This window comes from Andrena cerasifolii, chromosome 1, assembly GCF_050908995.1.
Source record: "Andrena cerasifolii isolate SP2316 chromosome 1, iyAndCera1_principal, whole genome shotgun sequence".
NCBI lineage: Eukaryota > Metazoa > Arthropoda > Insecta > Hymenoptera > Andrenidae > Andrena > Andrena cerasifolii.
The window spans coordinates 22435256-22452821 of NC_135118.1; the positions used below are offsets into that span (position 1 = coordinate 22435256).

The 17566-nt window shown below is 34.9% G+C and overlaps 3 protein-coding genes and 1 long non-coding RNA gene across 9 annotated transcripts in view; 1 reads left to right on the plus strand and 3 right to left on the minus strand.

Moving 5' to 3' along the window:
* Nucleotides 1–5896, plus strand: part of LOC143370306 (uncharacterized) — a 458422-nt gene extending 452526 nt beyond the window's left edge. Inside the window, exon 2 of the long non-coding RNA XR_013085596.1 lies at nucleotides 5230–5896. This is a non-coding gene — a long non-coding RNA (uncharacterized LOC143370306). The remainder of the gene's footprint in view (nucleotides 1–5229) is intronic.
* Not10 (CCR4-NOT transcription complex subunit 10) lies at nucleotides 171–4361 on the minus strand. Of its 2 annotated transcripts, XR_013085568.1 has the most exons (11): nucleotides 3610–4361; nucleotides 3114–3436; nucleotides 2294–2400; nucleotides 2057–2208; nucleotides 1781–1980; nucleotides 1424–1715; nucleotides 993–1340; nucleotides 805–914; nucleotides 642–720; nucleotides 405–557; nucleotides 171–350 (listed from the first exon to the last, which is right to left on the minus strand). XR_013085568.1 is itself a non-coding variant. In XM_076814907.1 (10 exons), exons 1-10 carry the CDS (start codon nucleotides 4022–4024, stop codon nucleotides 502–504), a joined length of 2082 nt encoding a protein of 693 aa, XP_076671022.1. In that variant the 5' UTR covers nucleotides 4025–4360; the 3' UTR covers nucleotides 171–501. The 2 variants fall into 2 exon arrangements, 1 of the variants encoding a protein (XP_076671022.1); XM_076814907.1 differs by having other exon boundaries at nucleotides 171–557; nucleotides 3610–4360.
* Nucleotides 5327–9642, minus strand: LOC143370268 (mid1-interacting protein 1A). 4 transcript variants are annotated; one of them, XR_013085585.1, is made up of 6 exons: nucleotides 9574–9642; nucleotides 8436–8749; nucleotides 8104–8179; nucleotides 7808–7931; nucleotides 6956–7692; nucleotides 5923–6063 (listed from the first exon to the last, which is right to left on the minus strand). XR_013085585.1 is itself a non-coding variant. In XM_076815173.1 (2 exons), exons 1-2 carry the CDS (start codon nucleotides 7057–7059, stop codon nucleotides 5487–5489), a joined length of 681 nt encoding a protein of 226 aa, XP_076671288.1. In that variant the 5' UTR covers nucleotides 7060–7112; the 3' UTR covers nucleotides 5327–5486. The 4 variants fall into 4 exon arrangements, 3 of the variants coding, with proteins under 3 accessions (XP_076671288.1, XP_076671308.1, XP_076671299.1); XM_076815173.1 differs by lacking the exons at nucleotides 7808–7931; nucleotides 8104–8179; nucleotides 8436–8749; nucleotides 9574–9642 and having other exon boundaries at nucleotides 5327–6063; nucleotides 6956–7112; XM_076815193.1 differs by lacking the exons at nucleotides 7808–7931; nucleotides 8104–8179; nucleotides 8436–8749; nucleotides 9574–9642 and having other exon boundaries at nucleotides 5327–6063; nucleotides 6963–7103.
* A 747-nt stretch (nucleotides 9643–10389) lies between these two features.
* Micu1 (Mitochondrial calcium uptake 1) lies at nucleotides 10390–17433 on the minus strand. 2 transcript variants are annotated; one of them, XM_076815109.1, is made up of 11 exons: nucleotides 16946–17433; nucleotides 16611–16761; nucleotides 14129–14288; nucleotides 12697–12734; nucleotides 12323–12437; nucleotides 12023–12183; nucleotides 11456–11572; nucleotides 11261–11385; nucleotides 11053–11180; nucleotides 10845–10934; nucleotides 10390–10688 (listed from the first exon to the last, which is right to left on the minus strand). In XM_076815109.1, the coding sequence occupies exons 1-11, from the start codon at nucleotides 17170–17172 to the stop codon at nucleotides 10534–10536; spliced, it is 1467 nt and encodes a 488-aa protein (XP_076671224.1). In that variant the 5' UTR covers nucleotides 17173–17433; the 3' UTR covers nucleotides 10390–10533. The 2 variants fall into 2 exon arrangements, with proteins under 2 accessions (XP_076671224.1, XP_076671213.1); XM_076815098.1 differs by lacking the exon at nucleotides 14129–14288 and adding an exon at nucleotides 14887–15046 and having other exon boundaries at nucleotides 16946–17432.
* Between the last annotated feature and the right edge of the window lie 133 nt (nucleotides 17434–17566).

Below are 17566 nucleotides of genomic sequence, written 5' to 3' on the forward strand. Positions count from 1 at the left end.
CAGCTTCCTCTTCTTCTTTTGCTGGAAAAATTGTTTCAAGGATACCCCGAGCGTAAGTTTTGCCGTAGAAAATAATTACGGCAGAATTACATAACGACAGCTATAAAATGCACGGATATAAAAGAGGCGAGATGGAAGTTTTATTTAAACAGAATCAAATGTGCAGGTCCTTCGTAACGAAAGAATATTTATTATTAAAATACTTGGAAGTATAAAATGTTATTCTTAAGCATTGATGTTGCATAGAAATATTTGTTATATACACAATTCTGAATAAATTCTGTGTCATTCGTAGAGACGAAAGTAATTGTTACTGTAGAAGAGATACAAGTATTACAATAATTATTAATCTTTTACGATATACTCGAAAAATCCTGCATTTTATACATTACACATTTATTTACATACGCAGATGCGTACAATTCATTTACATTTATGAAAGGGAAATTTACACAAAAATTCAACTTTAACGTACTGATATTTTAAATATAAAATTTACCGTCAACGGTATTGCGGACAATGTTGCTTTATTATTGACCTCGAAATATCAGCATGACCTGTAACAAAAAGCCAAATGCAGTCATTGTTAGGTAAGGCTTTCTATCGAGGCTATTTAAAATCAGGAATATTATTTATGTTACCTAATTGTAATTCTATATATAAAGCTAACATTATTACATGTATAGGAACATCGCAATCTAGGCCTTTAGACATCCAAACCTGAAAGGATTTATAACAACTGTTAGTCAAAAATACTAATATTATAAAAATGATGTACATAGAAATTATAAACTTGCTAATTACCTGTTTTAAGGTTTCTCCAGATTTGTCAAGCTCACCACGGATTGCATAAGCTACAGCTAAATTGTAACGGAATATAGCGATGCCCGTAGGAACAGTCGTCGGGTACCACGCTAAAAAATATAATTATTAATCACTTTATAAATGAATATCGTCAGGGTTCTGACGAAATCCTGCATCTTAAATCTTACTTTTTATCGGTTTTGAAATAACCTCTTCAATCTTTTCTTTATCTTTATCCTGGCTTTCAGGAATAGGTACGAAGGTATTCAAATCTTGAATATTTTCTGGTTTAAGATACTCAATCGCTTCGCTAATTTTGTCGAGGAATATCAAACTTTCCGCAGCATAGAGATTCCCCAACATCCTGTACGCTCCAGGTAATTTATTGATACTTAGCAATGATCTAGCATGTTCAAGCGCCACAACGTAATCGCCTAGACATAAACATACATAAGCACTTGCAGCCAAGACGCTAATTTTCAAGTTTAACGCTTCGACGGTTGTAGCTTGTGACATTAAAGCCGAGTGTTGAGCACCTGGAAAGTAGTCCCTCTAAGTGTTAAAGATAATAATCAGGTTTGGCAGTCATCTGTATTACTCGAGTGTAAAATTCTAATACCTAAGTTATGACCAGCTGTTAATGACAAAGGCACTGTCTGCGCGCTCGCAATTGTGGTTATTGGCACATTAAGTTCATTGCTATTTGGCAGTAAGAATAACGCATTCTTTAAACAGAGAGATGCAAATTCCAGAGTCAATTGTGGTATGGCGGAAGGGAAGCCATCGGGATCGTACTTTGTGTCTTTGGAAAGCGACGATGTTAAAATGATTTTTCTATAAATTCCAGTGCCGACAACTTTTTGTACCAAATCCTTCCTTCGCTTTGGAATATTAAAGTCAACTTCATTCGTCTGAAAACCATGCAAAAGTTACTCCCTTACTTTCAGAAACGTTGTAACGTAATCGTTGCGCTTACTGGTTTGTGATAATAGATACAGCATTCCGCGATCCTTAACCAGAGTTTGGGATTATTATGAAGCTTCTGCGCAGCTTCCATGAAACAATCGAACGCACCTGAGGCTTGACCCGCGTGCAGCAACGACACACCCAAGCTGTACATTAATTCGTAGTGCCTGTTCCCACCGAGTGTGTACAATGGTTGCGAAGATAAAGGATCTGAATGAAATCACTTCCTTTACAGAAATTATCTTAGATATAGAATTGTAACGTAAATATTGATTTTTATACATACCGCTATCTTTTGCTTGTACACTATCTAGCGCGCACTTATTTTCGTACAAAGCTTTTCGTAAATAGAAGCATGCTAAATTTGGTTTACCCATGGCAAGGTGTAAACATGCCATATTGTTATAATATAAGACGGCAGAAGATTCTCCAGAAGTCCTAAGCATAACAAAGACCCATTATCACTGCAACATAATAATAATTCTAAATATTACTGTAATATATAATTATAAACCTAACATACTTGAAGTCCAAATTTTCTGACTGTACAGAGTTCAGTAGCTTGATAGCTTTTTTATAATTTCCTCTGAGGTATTCAAGATTAGCTTTTAAAAATACGGTAGACATATTCTGAAAAGGAGTGCGATTTTAAAAATTAAAAGTACTGATTCGGTACATATAATCAGGGACCCGGAACGGACCCGAAACGAAAACGATAAACGAAAAGAACGAAATATTTTTCCGGAACAGAAACAGAAACGAAACGATATTCTTAGCCCTGTTGCAGGAGTGAAAACGATGTAACCGAAATAAAAATTCCGACTAATAACGTTCTGTACACTTCAAGTTAAAAAATTTAAATCGAGCACGCCCCTTATTTTCATCATATTTCGTGTCGGTAAAAAAGTCGCCGGTAAAAAAAAGGGTCTGAACCCTGATAGGGCTGACTGCAGTGCTGGGAGAGGCATTGGGAGTCTTGCGCTGGTGGGCACGGCTTGCAACCGAAAGCATCAAAACTCTAAATTTTTTTCATAAGACATAATACCTATATGATATTCTATAATACATAACTATAACGTATAATATTTTATAATATAAGTACCAAAGGCAATAAAATTGTTAAAATAAGTTTATACGAATTTTTTTAAAAATGAAATAACCGGTTCGGAACAACATTTGTTTTTCGTTCCGATGGAAACAAAATATTTTTCAGCAGGAACGATATTAACCGAAACGAAATTATTATTATCGGAGCTGAACCGAAAAGAAACGAAAAAACATTTCGTTCCAAGTCCCTGCATATAATAAAAAAAAGAAACAGTTTGAATATAGTATTATCTTACTACAGGTGTACCCAAGGAAACCAGCGTTTTCCATTCCCTTTTACACAATCTCAACTGATGCATAGCAAGATATATTCTAGCTTTACACTTCAACAGCTTGACTTTGAATGCGTCGGTAGCAGTACTAACTTCTTTCTTCTGTTCTTTTTGCTCTTTCATCGATTTCAATATACCTTCTTTATCAGCGGGCGCGATTTTAGAATTATCCGTTGATATAAGTTGGCTTTCTATGTAATTAATTAAGGACAACGCCGCGTCTGACTGATCCGTTACTATATGTAACTCGATTAGAAGGAGGCAAACTTTGTGGGCCAACGATTCTTCTAAAATCAAAGCGATACAAGTTAATAACATATGCGTCGTACATACATTAAGATGTTACGGTACAATCGACAAAGGCTTTCTTATCGAAAGACTATTTCCAAGTACAAAATAATAAAAGACCATCGCGCGGTAGGACAGAAAATTTTCATAGGCTTCATTATTGTTTACATACCCATTGGTTCTATAAAAGCAAATAATCTATTCATAATTTGAAGTGCAGCGCTATATTGTCTCGTATGATACAATAAAACTGCTTGATTATACCTCATAACACACTTCTCAATGTCATCGATAGTTTCAGTCGAGTCATTCGTAGACATCTGTCCGCATATTGCGTTCAGGCTCTTCCTCAACAATTCTGTTTTCTTCAAATCATTTTTGTAACACTCTACCACGACCTTATTGTGCATCACCTTCAGGTCTTTGGGCCGGAGGGTTTCTAATTTGTTTAAGAACGACAGACAATTGGTACATGCCCCTTTCTGGAACTCGGCAAGCGCATTCTGAGCTAACTCGCGTTCCTGCTCCGTTATAACCGCTGGACCGATGTCTTTGCTTTGAGTCTCGGGCGTTTCGCTCATTTTCATATATCACAGAATAATATTTATCATATCATACGTAAAGCCTCAGAGATCCGTCACAGCGTTCACTAGCAGCAATGTTAATGTTAAATACTTTCTCGGAGCTTCGCATTTGTCAGTTGTAGAGGTTAAAGTGATGTCAAAAGACCGTAAAGGAGCTCTGAACGTTTCAATTCAAACCCATTAAAATCCAGTCCGCGGAGATGATATTAAATTAATTACGAATTGAAAATAATTCTGCACGTCTTTCAAACGATTCTAAAAATTTGCCAAAACTCTAATAACTACTGGTTTTTCGTACTAGTGTCAGCTTTGTGCGACAGATGTCGCTGCAAATTAAAGCTAATGTAGGGTTTTGTGTTGGTTTGTTTTGTGTATGATTGGTTTGCGCGCGAATTTGTAATTTATGGAATGCAGGAAGTGGGTTATTAATATTTTACGTTCAGTTATTTTTTTATTGTAAATATTTACTAGTTTCTAAGAGTTTGTTATTAATGTTTGTAAGGCAGTTATTTTGTTCAAAATGTAATTTGTCCTCTATTGTTTTTCTTACGCTCTTAAAAGTAACGATTGGGCGAAACAAATCTGGCGTGGGTATTCCAATTCCTTACAACTAATAACTGCAATGCCAAATGAAAGAAAAAGATGTAGTTTCATATTTCTTTGTATTATTATAAATTAGATTGAATTATTATTCTAAATTAGAAATTCAGGGTACGCTGACAGGAAATTGAAAAAAGCTAGAAAATAGCTACAAGTTTTTGAACAGATGCAAGATATTATATTTGTATTCGTAAGGATACAAATTATAGTAAAAAAAAAAGTATAAGGGAAGATCTTGAACCCGAAAATTCAAAAAAATCTGAAACTTTGTGAATATATAGGGAATTTCCTCCTGATTAGAACGCAATTTTTGTTTGCTGCCCAAACTCACTCGAAGGGGATGAAATTAACCCCTGAAAATTCGGCTATTTTCCGATTCTATGTTATAACTCGCGAACTGTAAGAGATAGAAAAAAAGTTTCAAGACAAAAGTTACTTCTTTTAATTAGATCTATCATTTGGTAAAAAAAAATATTTTACAATTCACGAGTTATAACACAAAATCGGAAAATCACCGGATTTTCAGGGGTCAATTACACCCCTTGAATTTGGGCAGCAAACAAAAATTGCGATGTAATCAGGAGGAAATTCCTTACATATTCGCAAAGTTTCAGAATTTTTTGAATTTCTGGGGTCGGGATCTTCCCTTGTAAGTAACCCATATTATAATTTAGATGAATATAAGCAACGAGTTTCTACAAACGGTATGGGTAAAACTTGTATTCCTGATGGTACTTAATATCACAAACATCAATGCTCACACATATATAACAAGACAATAATATCATATTTGTTAATTATTCCAATAAATAAAGCTCTTGCTAATGTCTAATGTTTAATAGCCTGATAATTTCACAGAGAATTATCACATTTGACTGGTGATGTCAGCTTGGTATCTCATCGTCAAGTATTCAGCAGCCAGCGTCATTTTCTGAATACTGTGATGAAGACCCCGCAGGTGTCTCTGAAACGATTTAGCAATTGCATCGGCGTCGTATTCGCTCGCCAATACCGAGCCCTCGATGCTAGTATCAGATTCAGAGTCCGAAGAAGTCCAAGTACTTTGCACACTCTGTATGGACGCTGTACTGGAGTACCTAGAGTTCATAGATTTGTGCGCAGGGACGAAGTCTTCCTTTAACTCTTGGATATCAATCAGGCGCCGCTTCGACCACAACAACTCGATTTTCATTTGAGTGATAATATTATAGAGACGGCGCAGGTCCATATCGACTGATATCATTTTAACGATGGAACCATGCTTCCCTTCCAGATTCACTCTATCGTCAGAGTCGCCTGCAGTTAGGTCTAGAAGTCGGCTTGGAATTAATATCGTCTCTTCCATCTCGTTCACCCTCCGAAGAAACCGTTCCATGCTTTTGAAGATGGAGGCTTTGCTGAACTCGGGCTCATTGTGCCGGAGTAGCCTTTCTAGATTCTCCCTGAAATAGTAATCTAATCGTTAAAATGGTTTCCTTCGTGCGCCTCCGTGCGTAGATGTTAATTATTTTTGCTTATTAAATGCACGGGCGGATCCAGAGGGGGACGATAGGGGCGATCGCCCCCATCCCCCCTCAAGGGTAGTAAAATAGACAAATATTATGACATTCTGTATAAATAATAATTAATGTGAATTTAATTATTTAGGCTATATTAGCAGATAGAGATATTAAACTATAAATTACCAGCAAATTTTAAATCTTGTAAATGAAGGTTCAAAAATGTACTTATGCGCTTTTACATATTTCGCCCCCTCCCAGGAAGGCTCTTGAATCCGCCTCTGATTAAATGTTATGGCACTCTGTGTTCTTGTTTCAATAGCTTGAGTGGCACGAGGTTTAGTGGAGTAGCGTTTCAAATTGGTCGAGCTTGTATTTGTTTTTAAACCGGAGGCTCGAAGACTTTTAGGCTGTCACTTAAAGTGCGGAAAATTGGAATGCATTTATATTTTGGTAGAAATTAAGGAGATGCGAATGGAAAATACTATTGCACTTTGATTTTTGTAATTAATACAGATTTCAAAGATGCATTCGCAAGAAAAGGGCGATGGGAAAAGTAAAATATAGGTACTCTTCATAAGGATAATGACCGCGAACATTTGAAATTAAGTTTCATAAGAAATAATTAACAAATTAGCGAGATTTTATAGTTTTTTTTTAACGTCTTAGAATTAATTTATGACTCACTATTCAGACAGTCGCACAGACCATTTTTGGGAAAACAATATTCGTTGAAAGTAATACTTGCGGATTTATCAATGTGGTTTCACGCACACAAATCACCTTATATAACATTATGTAATACTGTTGATATATTCAAATTATTGTTACATACCTCTTACATAACATATTCCTCATCAACACACCCGAAATAGAAAATTGGACAAATGATAAGTATTGTTTAAAAAGTGGATCGAACTGGTGCATTCGATAAGGCATCAAAGACTGATAACGTAAACTTAAGAACCCCCTTACCTTAGTGGAATGATAAACTGAATTCCAATGAATTCGTTGAGGACACCAGTTAATGAAGTAAAGGCTACCAGGGCGCGATGAATATGGAAACTTCATTTCCGATCGGGCATTATTTTGCGTCAAAACTCTTGTACTCTATGGTAAATTCCCCTCTAATGTTTGCTTCGGATGCATGGAACATAATTGAGAAAAACAACTTCTTCTTTTCCGTTTTCAAGTACACTTTATTTCATTGTACTCGGCTATAGGTACTAGCTACTCCATTCCATAAAGGTTCAAGGATTCAGTTTTGTTTCAATGTTATTAACTCTCGTTGTTTATACCGATATATAGTTGGTTTTTTACATTTATTAGGAATACACATGATTGAGTACATTTGTCAGAAATGTTTGTATGTAAACACATTTTATAATCTTTAAAATAGATCGAAAGAAATATTTAATATTCATTATATATGTTATGTATTGGAGAAACAAGTAGATAATGCTTTAATAAAAAATTATGAAATATATGTTAGATAATAATTATTATTATTTATCAATGATTTAGGTCCCAATAGTGTTCACCATAGCCGCCATTTACATTCGCCCATTTCACCTGCGTAAGTACAGTTTCTTGTTTAAAAAGTAACAGAACTAGATTTGATTAAGGAATGTACACTAATTTAAATATTTGCCATAATTTACCATGAATTAAATCATCATAACATTACCTTCCCTCGATGTCGATTTTCCAAAAAATCCTTCTCTTCAAATCTTTGCTCCCATCCAATTGGATTTTCACAGACATGACCAAATTGCACTTTATTGTCATTTTGGCGCTCTAAAAAAATATCTCTAAATTCTTTTAGTACGCACACCATGAATAGGAATTAATTTTTTTTTTACCATGTAATTTAATTTACTGAATAAAATAAAATTGTAATCTATTATTTGCCACAAATCAGCTAAATTAACACTGTTACTATTACATACAGATCCCCGCCAAATGCTTGAGTATTACACTTACTGATAAAGTTGGCTTTTCATCGCCAATCTATCGAAAATTCGATCAGGGAACCCATTCCGTAAATTCTCAATTACATCTGTAACGATGGCATAATTTTCATAAATTAGCATACCATTAGTATTGAAATGGCCAACTAACTTATATAACACATTACGTGTATAATTTACTTTCAAGATATATCAAGTTCTCGATCGCTAAGTACGTCTGTACATTTATTCTTCTATTACACTTTAATTCACTAAACCTACAATTTATAAACATTTTTTGTTCCATCGTTACTCAAAAATTTTCCAACTAATATCTACGATCAATAGACAAATCAATTCAGTTACCTGAAGAAGATTTTTGCCTCTTTTTCTCAGCGCTTGTAGCAACAATGATAATTATGAAAAACTGTATATTAAGCAACTTAAACATATTTCACTAGTGACTTGACTTAGCCACTCCAATATTAACAATTCCAAATTGTTAGTGAAATGTGGAAAAGGACACAAGAATGTCACCGATAGAGTTTCAGCTTGAACTGATCGATCACTCCGGGGACAGATCGAGATCCTTCAACGCTCTGATTACTTCGGCACTTTTGAACGCGATGAAAGTTAGCAGCTGCCCACCCGTGTGATTAGAAATGTTTTACTTTCACGGCCTACAAACATGTTACGCATCATTGTATATTGTTCTAACGTTTATATAATAAGTAGAACTTAACTGAGAGCGTAATTACAGATATTAGGCATAGGATGGACCTAGCATCTTATGGGAGTTAGTATCAGATTTTATGATAAACTGAATTAAGTGGCAACTTACACAAAATACGTTAGCAAAGACTGTAATTAAATTGCAAATAATTGATATTAACTAGAGAACCAGGAAGTAGCGCGAAAAGTAAATATTCTCGAGATATCGAATTAATTTGGAACTTAAAATGTCTGTAACAATATGTAAAAAATTTGCGGAACAGGTTCAAACTTCGCGAGCTTATAAAGTACCAAATTCTACACAACTTTTCCTTATAACATTTTTCCGTAAGTCGTCGGATAACGGAAATATAAGCGTTTCAAGATTATTAGCGACCCGCGCCTGTACATAGGCAACCCGATAACACCGCGCGTTACTTCGAGAACTTCAGAGAGCTATAACTTTGTTATAAGACGTCCTACGAAGAAATTTCATCAGCGAAACTTGTGTAGCAGATCGTTCCCTATAATCTCACCGAGTTTGAATGCGCTAGCACGATTTTACAGGAACAAATCCCACAAAATCCCGTAAGTGGTCGGAACGCGTTTAAATATATTAAAACACTCCTTTCAGTAATCACGTTTTTACGAGCGAATGAAATTTGTTTTGCATTAAATAAACTCAAACAGAAGAGCGCGAATATGTTTTCGTTCTGTTGTGATCTTTCTTTCTCTTCCGATCTTTGAATTATACAGCTAATAGAAGCATTTGTAATCGCGGGTTTCGAATGACCTAATTTTACCCGCGCTGAAGTCTAATTCCTACCGGGCGTAGCGTTGCAATCTGTTTCCAGACTCTCCCGGTAACGTCGCATGCGACACTAAAATGGTAATGGGTGCTGGGACGCCAAAAACCCGGGGCAGAAAATGCATTAGATATTCTATTTACTCTGTACCTAGTCTGTGATCCTACAATGCTGATGTTGTAATCTTACAATGGATTAATTCCTTTATCCTTGAACATAAGAATTATAAATAAAATAGCAATATTTTCAAATATGCGCGCCTCCAATCGCACACGCGCAATGGTACTTCACATTCGATAAGCTGCGTGGCGCGTCCTTTATTGAATCTTGAATTTATAGAGGAACGTAATGTTTGTTGAGGATAATTGTTTCCGCGCAGGGCAGATTTAAAATGCCGGCGCTGGGACGAATCGTGGGAAGAGTGACGGGCAAGAACTCGCTCATGTTGACGACGCAAACTTTAATTTGTCACTCAGTACACGCACTGATAGTCGAGAATACAATACAATCTCGTCGGACCCCACAATTAACAGTAACGGAGACGAAGACGATACAAAAAAGTCGCAAATGGGCGCGTGCAAGACTTTCGGTAGTCAAAACCGTGGTGTTGTCACGACGGTGCTGTTCTCGGAACTAACGGTCGCCGAGCGAGCGTCCCGCGAAAATCATTAGCGGTCAAAAACGTTACAGAGGCACCGCGGCCGACTCATCAGCTGTTGTGATGAGTCAGCGGGCACCGGTTTGAATCGCGCGGCGCGGCGCGTTGCTTGCGGCCGCAACAATAATATTCACGAATACAGTAGTTTTTTGTCATACACAGCAACATCTTTATTAATGGCGCAATCAGTGTACAAGTATTTGCAATTAGATACGTGGCTCGTTAGTTCCACTTACAAAGGCATGTATTTGTAAAGAAAGATTCAGGCTGCTTTGAAGTTAGCTTTGGTTTAATTATCGAAAGACATGCTGTAGCTAATTTTCACGCACTTCATTACTGATTCAATTAATTTCACAAAACCAGTATCCTTTGGCTTCTCTAATCCTCTTAGAACTCTGTTCTTCATTACAGCGACGAATTCTTTGTTACTCAATTGGCCGTCCACTAGAAGTTTACAAAACAGGGATATAGTAATTATGTATAGTAAATATTTTCTAAACAAACTAATAGATAGACCCATAACGACTACTTAATAGAACTCGTGAAAAAGAGCAAAATAATGTCTCTTTTCCCTTTTCTTCTTTAAAAGGGTAAACTTACTATTCTCATCAAAAATCGTGTAAACCACTTGTATAACGTGATCGCTCAAATCAACGTGCGCTACTGTTTTTGCCACATGCTTCAGTGTAGCTGCGAGAATTGAAAACATATGTTAATTAAAATTCGTCAGGTACAAGGTGACAAAATGGACTTGCAAGCCGAGAAATCGAATTGGTAAAGGAAATGTCTGGTTAACGCTATTAAATACCTTGATCGATTGATGCTCCTGCAATATGATAGAATGTCAGAGCAGTATCTACATCATTAATATTGTTTAAGAAGTGGAAGAATTTGAGATATTCATCTTTGGTTATTCCTTTTGGATTCTCTTTAAAGCTAAAATCAGAACAGTTTTATATTATATACTTATCTGTATCACCTATTTAAAAATCCTTGATCTCTATTCGTGTACTCACCGTTTCTTTAGAGTCTTTAAAATTCTCGCTTTCTTCTTGTCAGGATACCCGGCGTAGGCCAATAATAATTCTGTGAAATCCACTTCTGTTATTCGACCATTTTCATCGGGATTTCTCCTCTCGAACTGCAATAGTTTCGTTTATTAATTTGCAGAGTGACTGTAATATGCAAAGACATGTCCCAATAAAATTTACCTCCAAGCTGAGAATCTCCTTTTGTAGTTGCTGCTGAAAGTCAAGGAACTTCTCAATCGTCAGCTTGCCTTTCATGCTTGATCCAAAGAAATAAGTAGTTAATGCTGAATTAACACCCTGAACACACATTCAAAATTATCAGTTAAAAAATGACGAATAAAAAAATTGAAACTTCGCCACACATTTTGAAACGAAAATAAACACGGTGAAATGTAATTCTTAATGCAACCAAACAGAGGAGGGGTAGGGTGTGTGAATTTTCACGTACAAGTAAATTGAAAATTTGGAATAAAATTTTTCACGCGAGGCTTTCCGTTCGAGAATGTCAATTTTAAAAATCAATTAAGTACGCCTTCAATATCGATTTTCTTGAATGCAAAGTCTCGTTCCAAAGAAAGTTATTTTTAATTTCGATATATTTTTATACGAGGTATCATTTCAACCGCAGTTGCGCTATATTTACTATTACATTTCGTTAATTCTTAGCGAATTTCCAAGTTTAACAAAATAAAAAATAAGAAATGATGATCAAGTAATTATGTGGCGAGCGGCAATAATTTTCGATACCTTGAACATATTACCAGTGGCAGCATGATCGCGATGTCGATTCCCAATACTAGTTTGCTGTCGAATCAAGGTAGCGACTTTTCCAAATTCATCAGAATCCACATCACCGTCTCCATTAAAATCGAACATTCTAAAGGCAATCTCGAAGTGTCTCCTAGATGCTGCAACAGGGAATTATTTTCTCAGAATACGAGTGATGGCAGATATTTCTTTAAGAATCTCAGTAACTCTTAAATTTCGATGCAAATGTTATTAGAATTATACTACACATTAAAGAATACCAATATAAATGTAACTTACTGGACAATACAGTGAGCAGGAATATATAATCGGAAAAGGTGATTAATCCAGAGCTTCCAAGCTTGTAAAAAATGCTATCCTCGTCTAGAGCCAACTCCAATTTATTATGAATATTCTGTAGATACCACGTGTGTGAATATTATAATAAATTTGTAAGAACTCTTACTATTATTAAAACAATGTCGCTACAAGTGATATTAGAAAATTGTGTTTGATTATGAGTTACCTATGTAATAATAAAAACGACGTTACAAGCATTGCAACCCTTAACAAAAATTTTAAAAATTATGCCAGAAAGAGAAATTAAATTATAGGAACAAGTCTTCCGAATATCAAGAGTAGCTGAAATGGAGTGTTTTAAACAATGAACTCACCTTTGGGTCATACCGTTTATATTTATCCAGGCCAAGTCCTAAAACGATTACATAAGTTAAGAACACCCCGGATTATTTCTCTGTGTGTAACTGCGAAATTTACAATAATCCTCCACTATAAGAATTACTTAAACAAATGAAAATAATACAATGTTATATGCATATAATACACAAGCGTTGGCATAATCGCAAGCAAATATATATACATATGTACGCATATAGATTTACCAAGCAATAGTCAAGTTTTAAATGCAATTGCCCAAACGGAAAATGAAATCTGGGGGAGCAGCGATAACTAGAATCGAGGTTTGGTAGGCTATCTAGTATCGAGGCATTAGTACTAGGTGACTGGCAATCGAGCTAGAAGTGAAATAATGAAATGCTAACTACAATAAATGCAGGTATTACTGTTTTCACTTAGAAGAGATGTTTTAAAAAAGATTTAAAAAAGAATAAAAAAAATACAAAAAACGTGTAAATATATCCGAAATACTAGTTGCTAGCTAGAAACTGTCTTGTGTGAAAAGAACCCTAATTGCTAATTAAGATTGATCAGATTATATTTTCAGTATTTATCACCTAAAAGATTATAGAGTGTACTAATCGTCGATAATTATCACCATAATATAACAGTGCGATTCTTAATAATTTGTGTCACATAAGAGGAACAATTCCGTTTTAGCATTTCACACTTCGATTCTAATTGCCTTGGTGGAATTCCACTTTAGTGATTAATGTTTACATGGCACTACATAAAAGCTTATGACTGGGTGCATGAAGTCGAAGAATAAGCATTTAATTAATTGTTAAATCGGAATTAGTTGGTAAGATGAGTGCATGTTATGTGGATCACTGATTGAAAACTCAATTATATGTAGATTTAAAGCTGTTATGTATAAAATATACTGAAGACCTCAAGTTCTGTTACAAGAACTTGACACGTTTTTGCTTGCAATAGAGTTTTGAAATGGTAGCTGTATGCAAGGAATTTTAATTAGCTGTGCGAAGCTACTGATTCTGCATGACATGTGAAAGTGCTCAAGAAATCATTAACATTTATATATCGTACGAATAGATTTAAGCAAAATATTATATTTAATTTTTAGTATTTAATAACGAGGATGAAAAAAATCGGTTACAATAATTAAACACGATTGAAGAAATAGACCTAGCCGACACTGCAAAATAAATGTTTATTTACTAAAACGATCCATTAAGAAGCACGTAGGAAAACAGATCATAAATTATATATATCGTTCCAAAGAATAAATCATACACGTACATATCGCAACTACCGAAACAGTTTTTTTATAGATACATTTTGGTATCGATGTATGGCTTTTCAAAATTATAAAATTATAAAATTTGACGATAACAATATCAAAATTCTGTTTGTGTACATTATATTGCGTTTTTAAAAAAAAAAAATTACCATCTGGCTGTTTAACACCAGGCGTAATCGACCTCAGGAAGTCATCGGGCGTCATGAATATTTCATGTATGTCGTTGTTGATCACTTGTAGTGTAGCAAAATATCGAAACACTTTATCAGGAGTGGAATAATGCCTCACGCGATTTTCATATTCTATTATCTGCATTGCAAATGTTTTGTTACGTTTTTAGTTGGACACAATCGCATCTTACAAGATTCATGTAAAAAAAGTTATTTTTCATTTAGACAGGAATATGTAAAGGATGGAACCTAAGAGATGCTAATTTCCTTCAGAGAAAGACGCATCGAAAAGAAATTATTTAGAAATGATAAATATGTTTAAATTCTCTGCCATTTGGAAGTTTCTGTACATAATATTCTTGGAAGCGAATAAACTTGTGACACAGTGAAACCCTAGAACTCTGACTTCCGAAAAACCGAAATGCGCTTAATCCGAGCTCTGCTTAACTTCTTTTCACAGATAAGTTTATTTCTTGAGTTTTTAAAATCGCCATGAATCCACAAGTAAATCAGTGCCCCTGTTTGAAACAAGCGTGACCCTCAGCAATATCATTAGTAAAGGGAAACATCGTACAATATTCCCAAAGCAAAAGTATCAAGTGTTAGGAAGAATTTAAGAAGCGGACAAAGTATTAAATCTATATTAGAATTGGGCTCAACACGAACAGAAGGAATGGATGTTAATCAGATAGTAATAAGAATAGTAGAATACATTATGAAAAGGAACGAGATTATACCATCTGGTTGTCTCATGCCAGGAGTGATTGCTCTCAAAAAGTCATCAGGAGTCATATAAATGTCGGTACCATCTAAGCTCGACACTTTTACGGTAGCAAAATAACGAAAAATTTTGTCAGGTGTGGAATATGCCCTCAAACGATTTTCGTATTCTATGATCTGCAAACATTTTGATATTTATAGATTATTTATAGATTAAAGAATATGCTTTTCATCTGGCTAAGTAAAAATGATTTCGCGCTGCATTTCTTATATTTTTGTATTATATCACAATCATATATTTTATGTTAGAAATAGGCTTAATTAATAATAAAGTGAATAAAATTGACGTCAAAGTAAATATAATATAATTGATGACGTTATTATAAAATTAATTATCATTCTATAAGTAACGAAAAAGACCAAATTTAGTTTATTTACATAGAATATAAAATTAAGAGTTACTGCAGGCAAGTCTCTGAAAGTAAGAGAGGTATGATATTTTTATTCTGTAAAGACAATTTGGTCTGTAGCGGGAGATTATACAATTTATTCAATTTTTCATTCTTCCCACGTTTGTATCATTCTTACCTTCTGTTCGGTTTTTCCCTGATTAGTATATGCAATGTAACATGGATACATAGTTCTGGTGAATAATCACCAAAACTGGAAGGAGGAATTCTCACGGTAGTTGTTTCCAAGTCAGTCCACGAATAGCAGTAATAAATGCGACTTTCACAAACACTGAATCTTAATGGATTACAAGGGTAACACACCACATTGGATAACAATGTAGTGGAAAGAATACAATGTAAAATAGCGTGTTCCTGATATATTTCCAAAATGAATATACTAATCGTAAGTCTGATAAAGCTAGGTTTCTACGAAGACAACTATGATAAGTGGAAATTATAGATGCAGATTATTTGAATGAGAAACATGTATTATGTGTGGAAGTATGTAAGAGATAACGGACAAAGAAGAAAATGCACATTTCTTTAATGTGAACGTGAAGAATGGAGGAATACTGTCAGGAATGAAAGTCAGTTTTCAGTTTATTAGGTATGTAGGAGAATCAACCGATCAGATTGCTAGACAGGGATTCGAATAAGATTTTTTACTTGTCTGATGACTACTTTAACCGATTAACTCTTCGATTGGCAGTGAGGTTGCTGAAATAGTACATTGGAAACAGTATTGTAAGCCTTATAGTTGGCGTTTTCCTAAAGTGACCAGATACTTTCTGTTCCAATGCGGGGCAAGCAAGCAAGCAATAAAAAAAAATGAGTTAACAGATCGGTGAGGAGATCTTTTCTATAGTTTATTAAAGCATTCACAATATATTTCAAAATACATACTTGTGATTATAAAGTGATACATTGAAACGAAATTAAAAATATTTCTTTTTTCACAACAAAAAAAGTAAAGGAAACTGTAACTTTATGCCACTGCGAAAATGTAAAAGGTTACATGTACAATTGGGGACACTTTGCGGGACATTTTTCAACGCGGGACAAAGGGCCCAAATGTGGGACGTCTGGTCACTTTACGTTTGTCTTAAATAGACCCAGAAGTCAGCCACTTCTCTAAATAAGAATATGAGGATTCATAGTACTTTCTTTTATACTTCTGATGTGCAATCTTGATACGATAGCGTGTCAATGCCAGTCAAAGAGTTAAAACAAGAATGAAGTGCGTATTAATTGCTGAAGGACAAAGCAAATGTGATGTTTCAATTACAGACCTTTCGATCTCGGAAGCCGATTTTCTCTTTAGGCTTTTTTTTCTTCTGCTCTCCTGCACTTTCCAAGTTTTCATCTTTTCCTTCGTTACTGTATTCTTCCTCAGTGATCATCTCGGCTGCAGTTACAACAGGAAAATACTGTTTCTTTGCACTGAAACAAAATATATAAAAGAAATTTGCTATTACAACTAGAAATTAAATTAAACAAATAGCACATTTTGAATCGACAAATTATAGGTTTATGCCTGTTTAAAATGAAATTAATGTATTAAGAAGTAGACTATCAGAATTTATTCAAACTAGAAGCTAAACCTATTCTATAATAAAGAACTTACCTTCTCCAGTCAATGATGCCTACGGCGACACAAATTGGTATGAAGAGTGATAACAATGAGTAGCATCTTCTGCGCTTCTCTTCATCGTATGAGAAATTTGTAAAATTCCTCCGAATTAAATATTGAAAGTTATTAACATTACACATCACCATAATTGATTTTGATGTTCTAATACTTCTGCCTGAGACATTATGTCTCACAAAGCACATAATCTTTCCAATAAACATTTTTAAAAATTATTGAAACAAGTCAAAAGAACATATTCAAAGGTTTATATATAGTCTCACTTATATCTATAAAAATTGAATCTTAAAATTTTCAACAAAATAGGTACACTTTTCACTCAGACTTATTTTTCGATAGCACTTTTTTACATGTTCATTTTATCCTGTCTTATTTCTTACTACCCCTTATCTTGTCCACTTGTCGATGCCACTTGCACTTAGCTTGGTTTCGCGTTGGCCTCACTCGGATTTGCTTAGCGCTGGCGTCGCCAGCGCCACACGCACACGTTACCACCGCTCCTGTAGGTGTTCCTCCTCCCTAATAATCTTGTCCACGAAGAATATTCTCGGCAACTCTGAATCCACGTGTCAATCATTTCTCATGTTCTATTTCTCT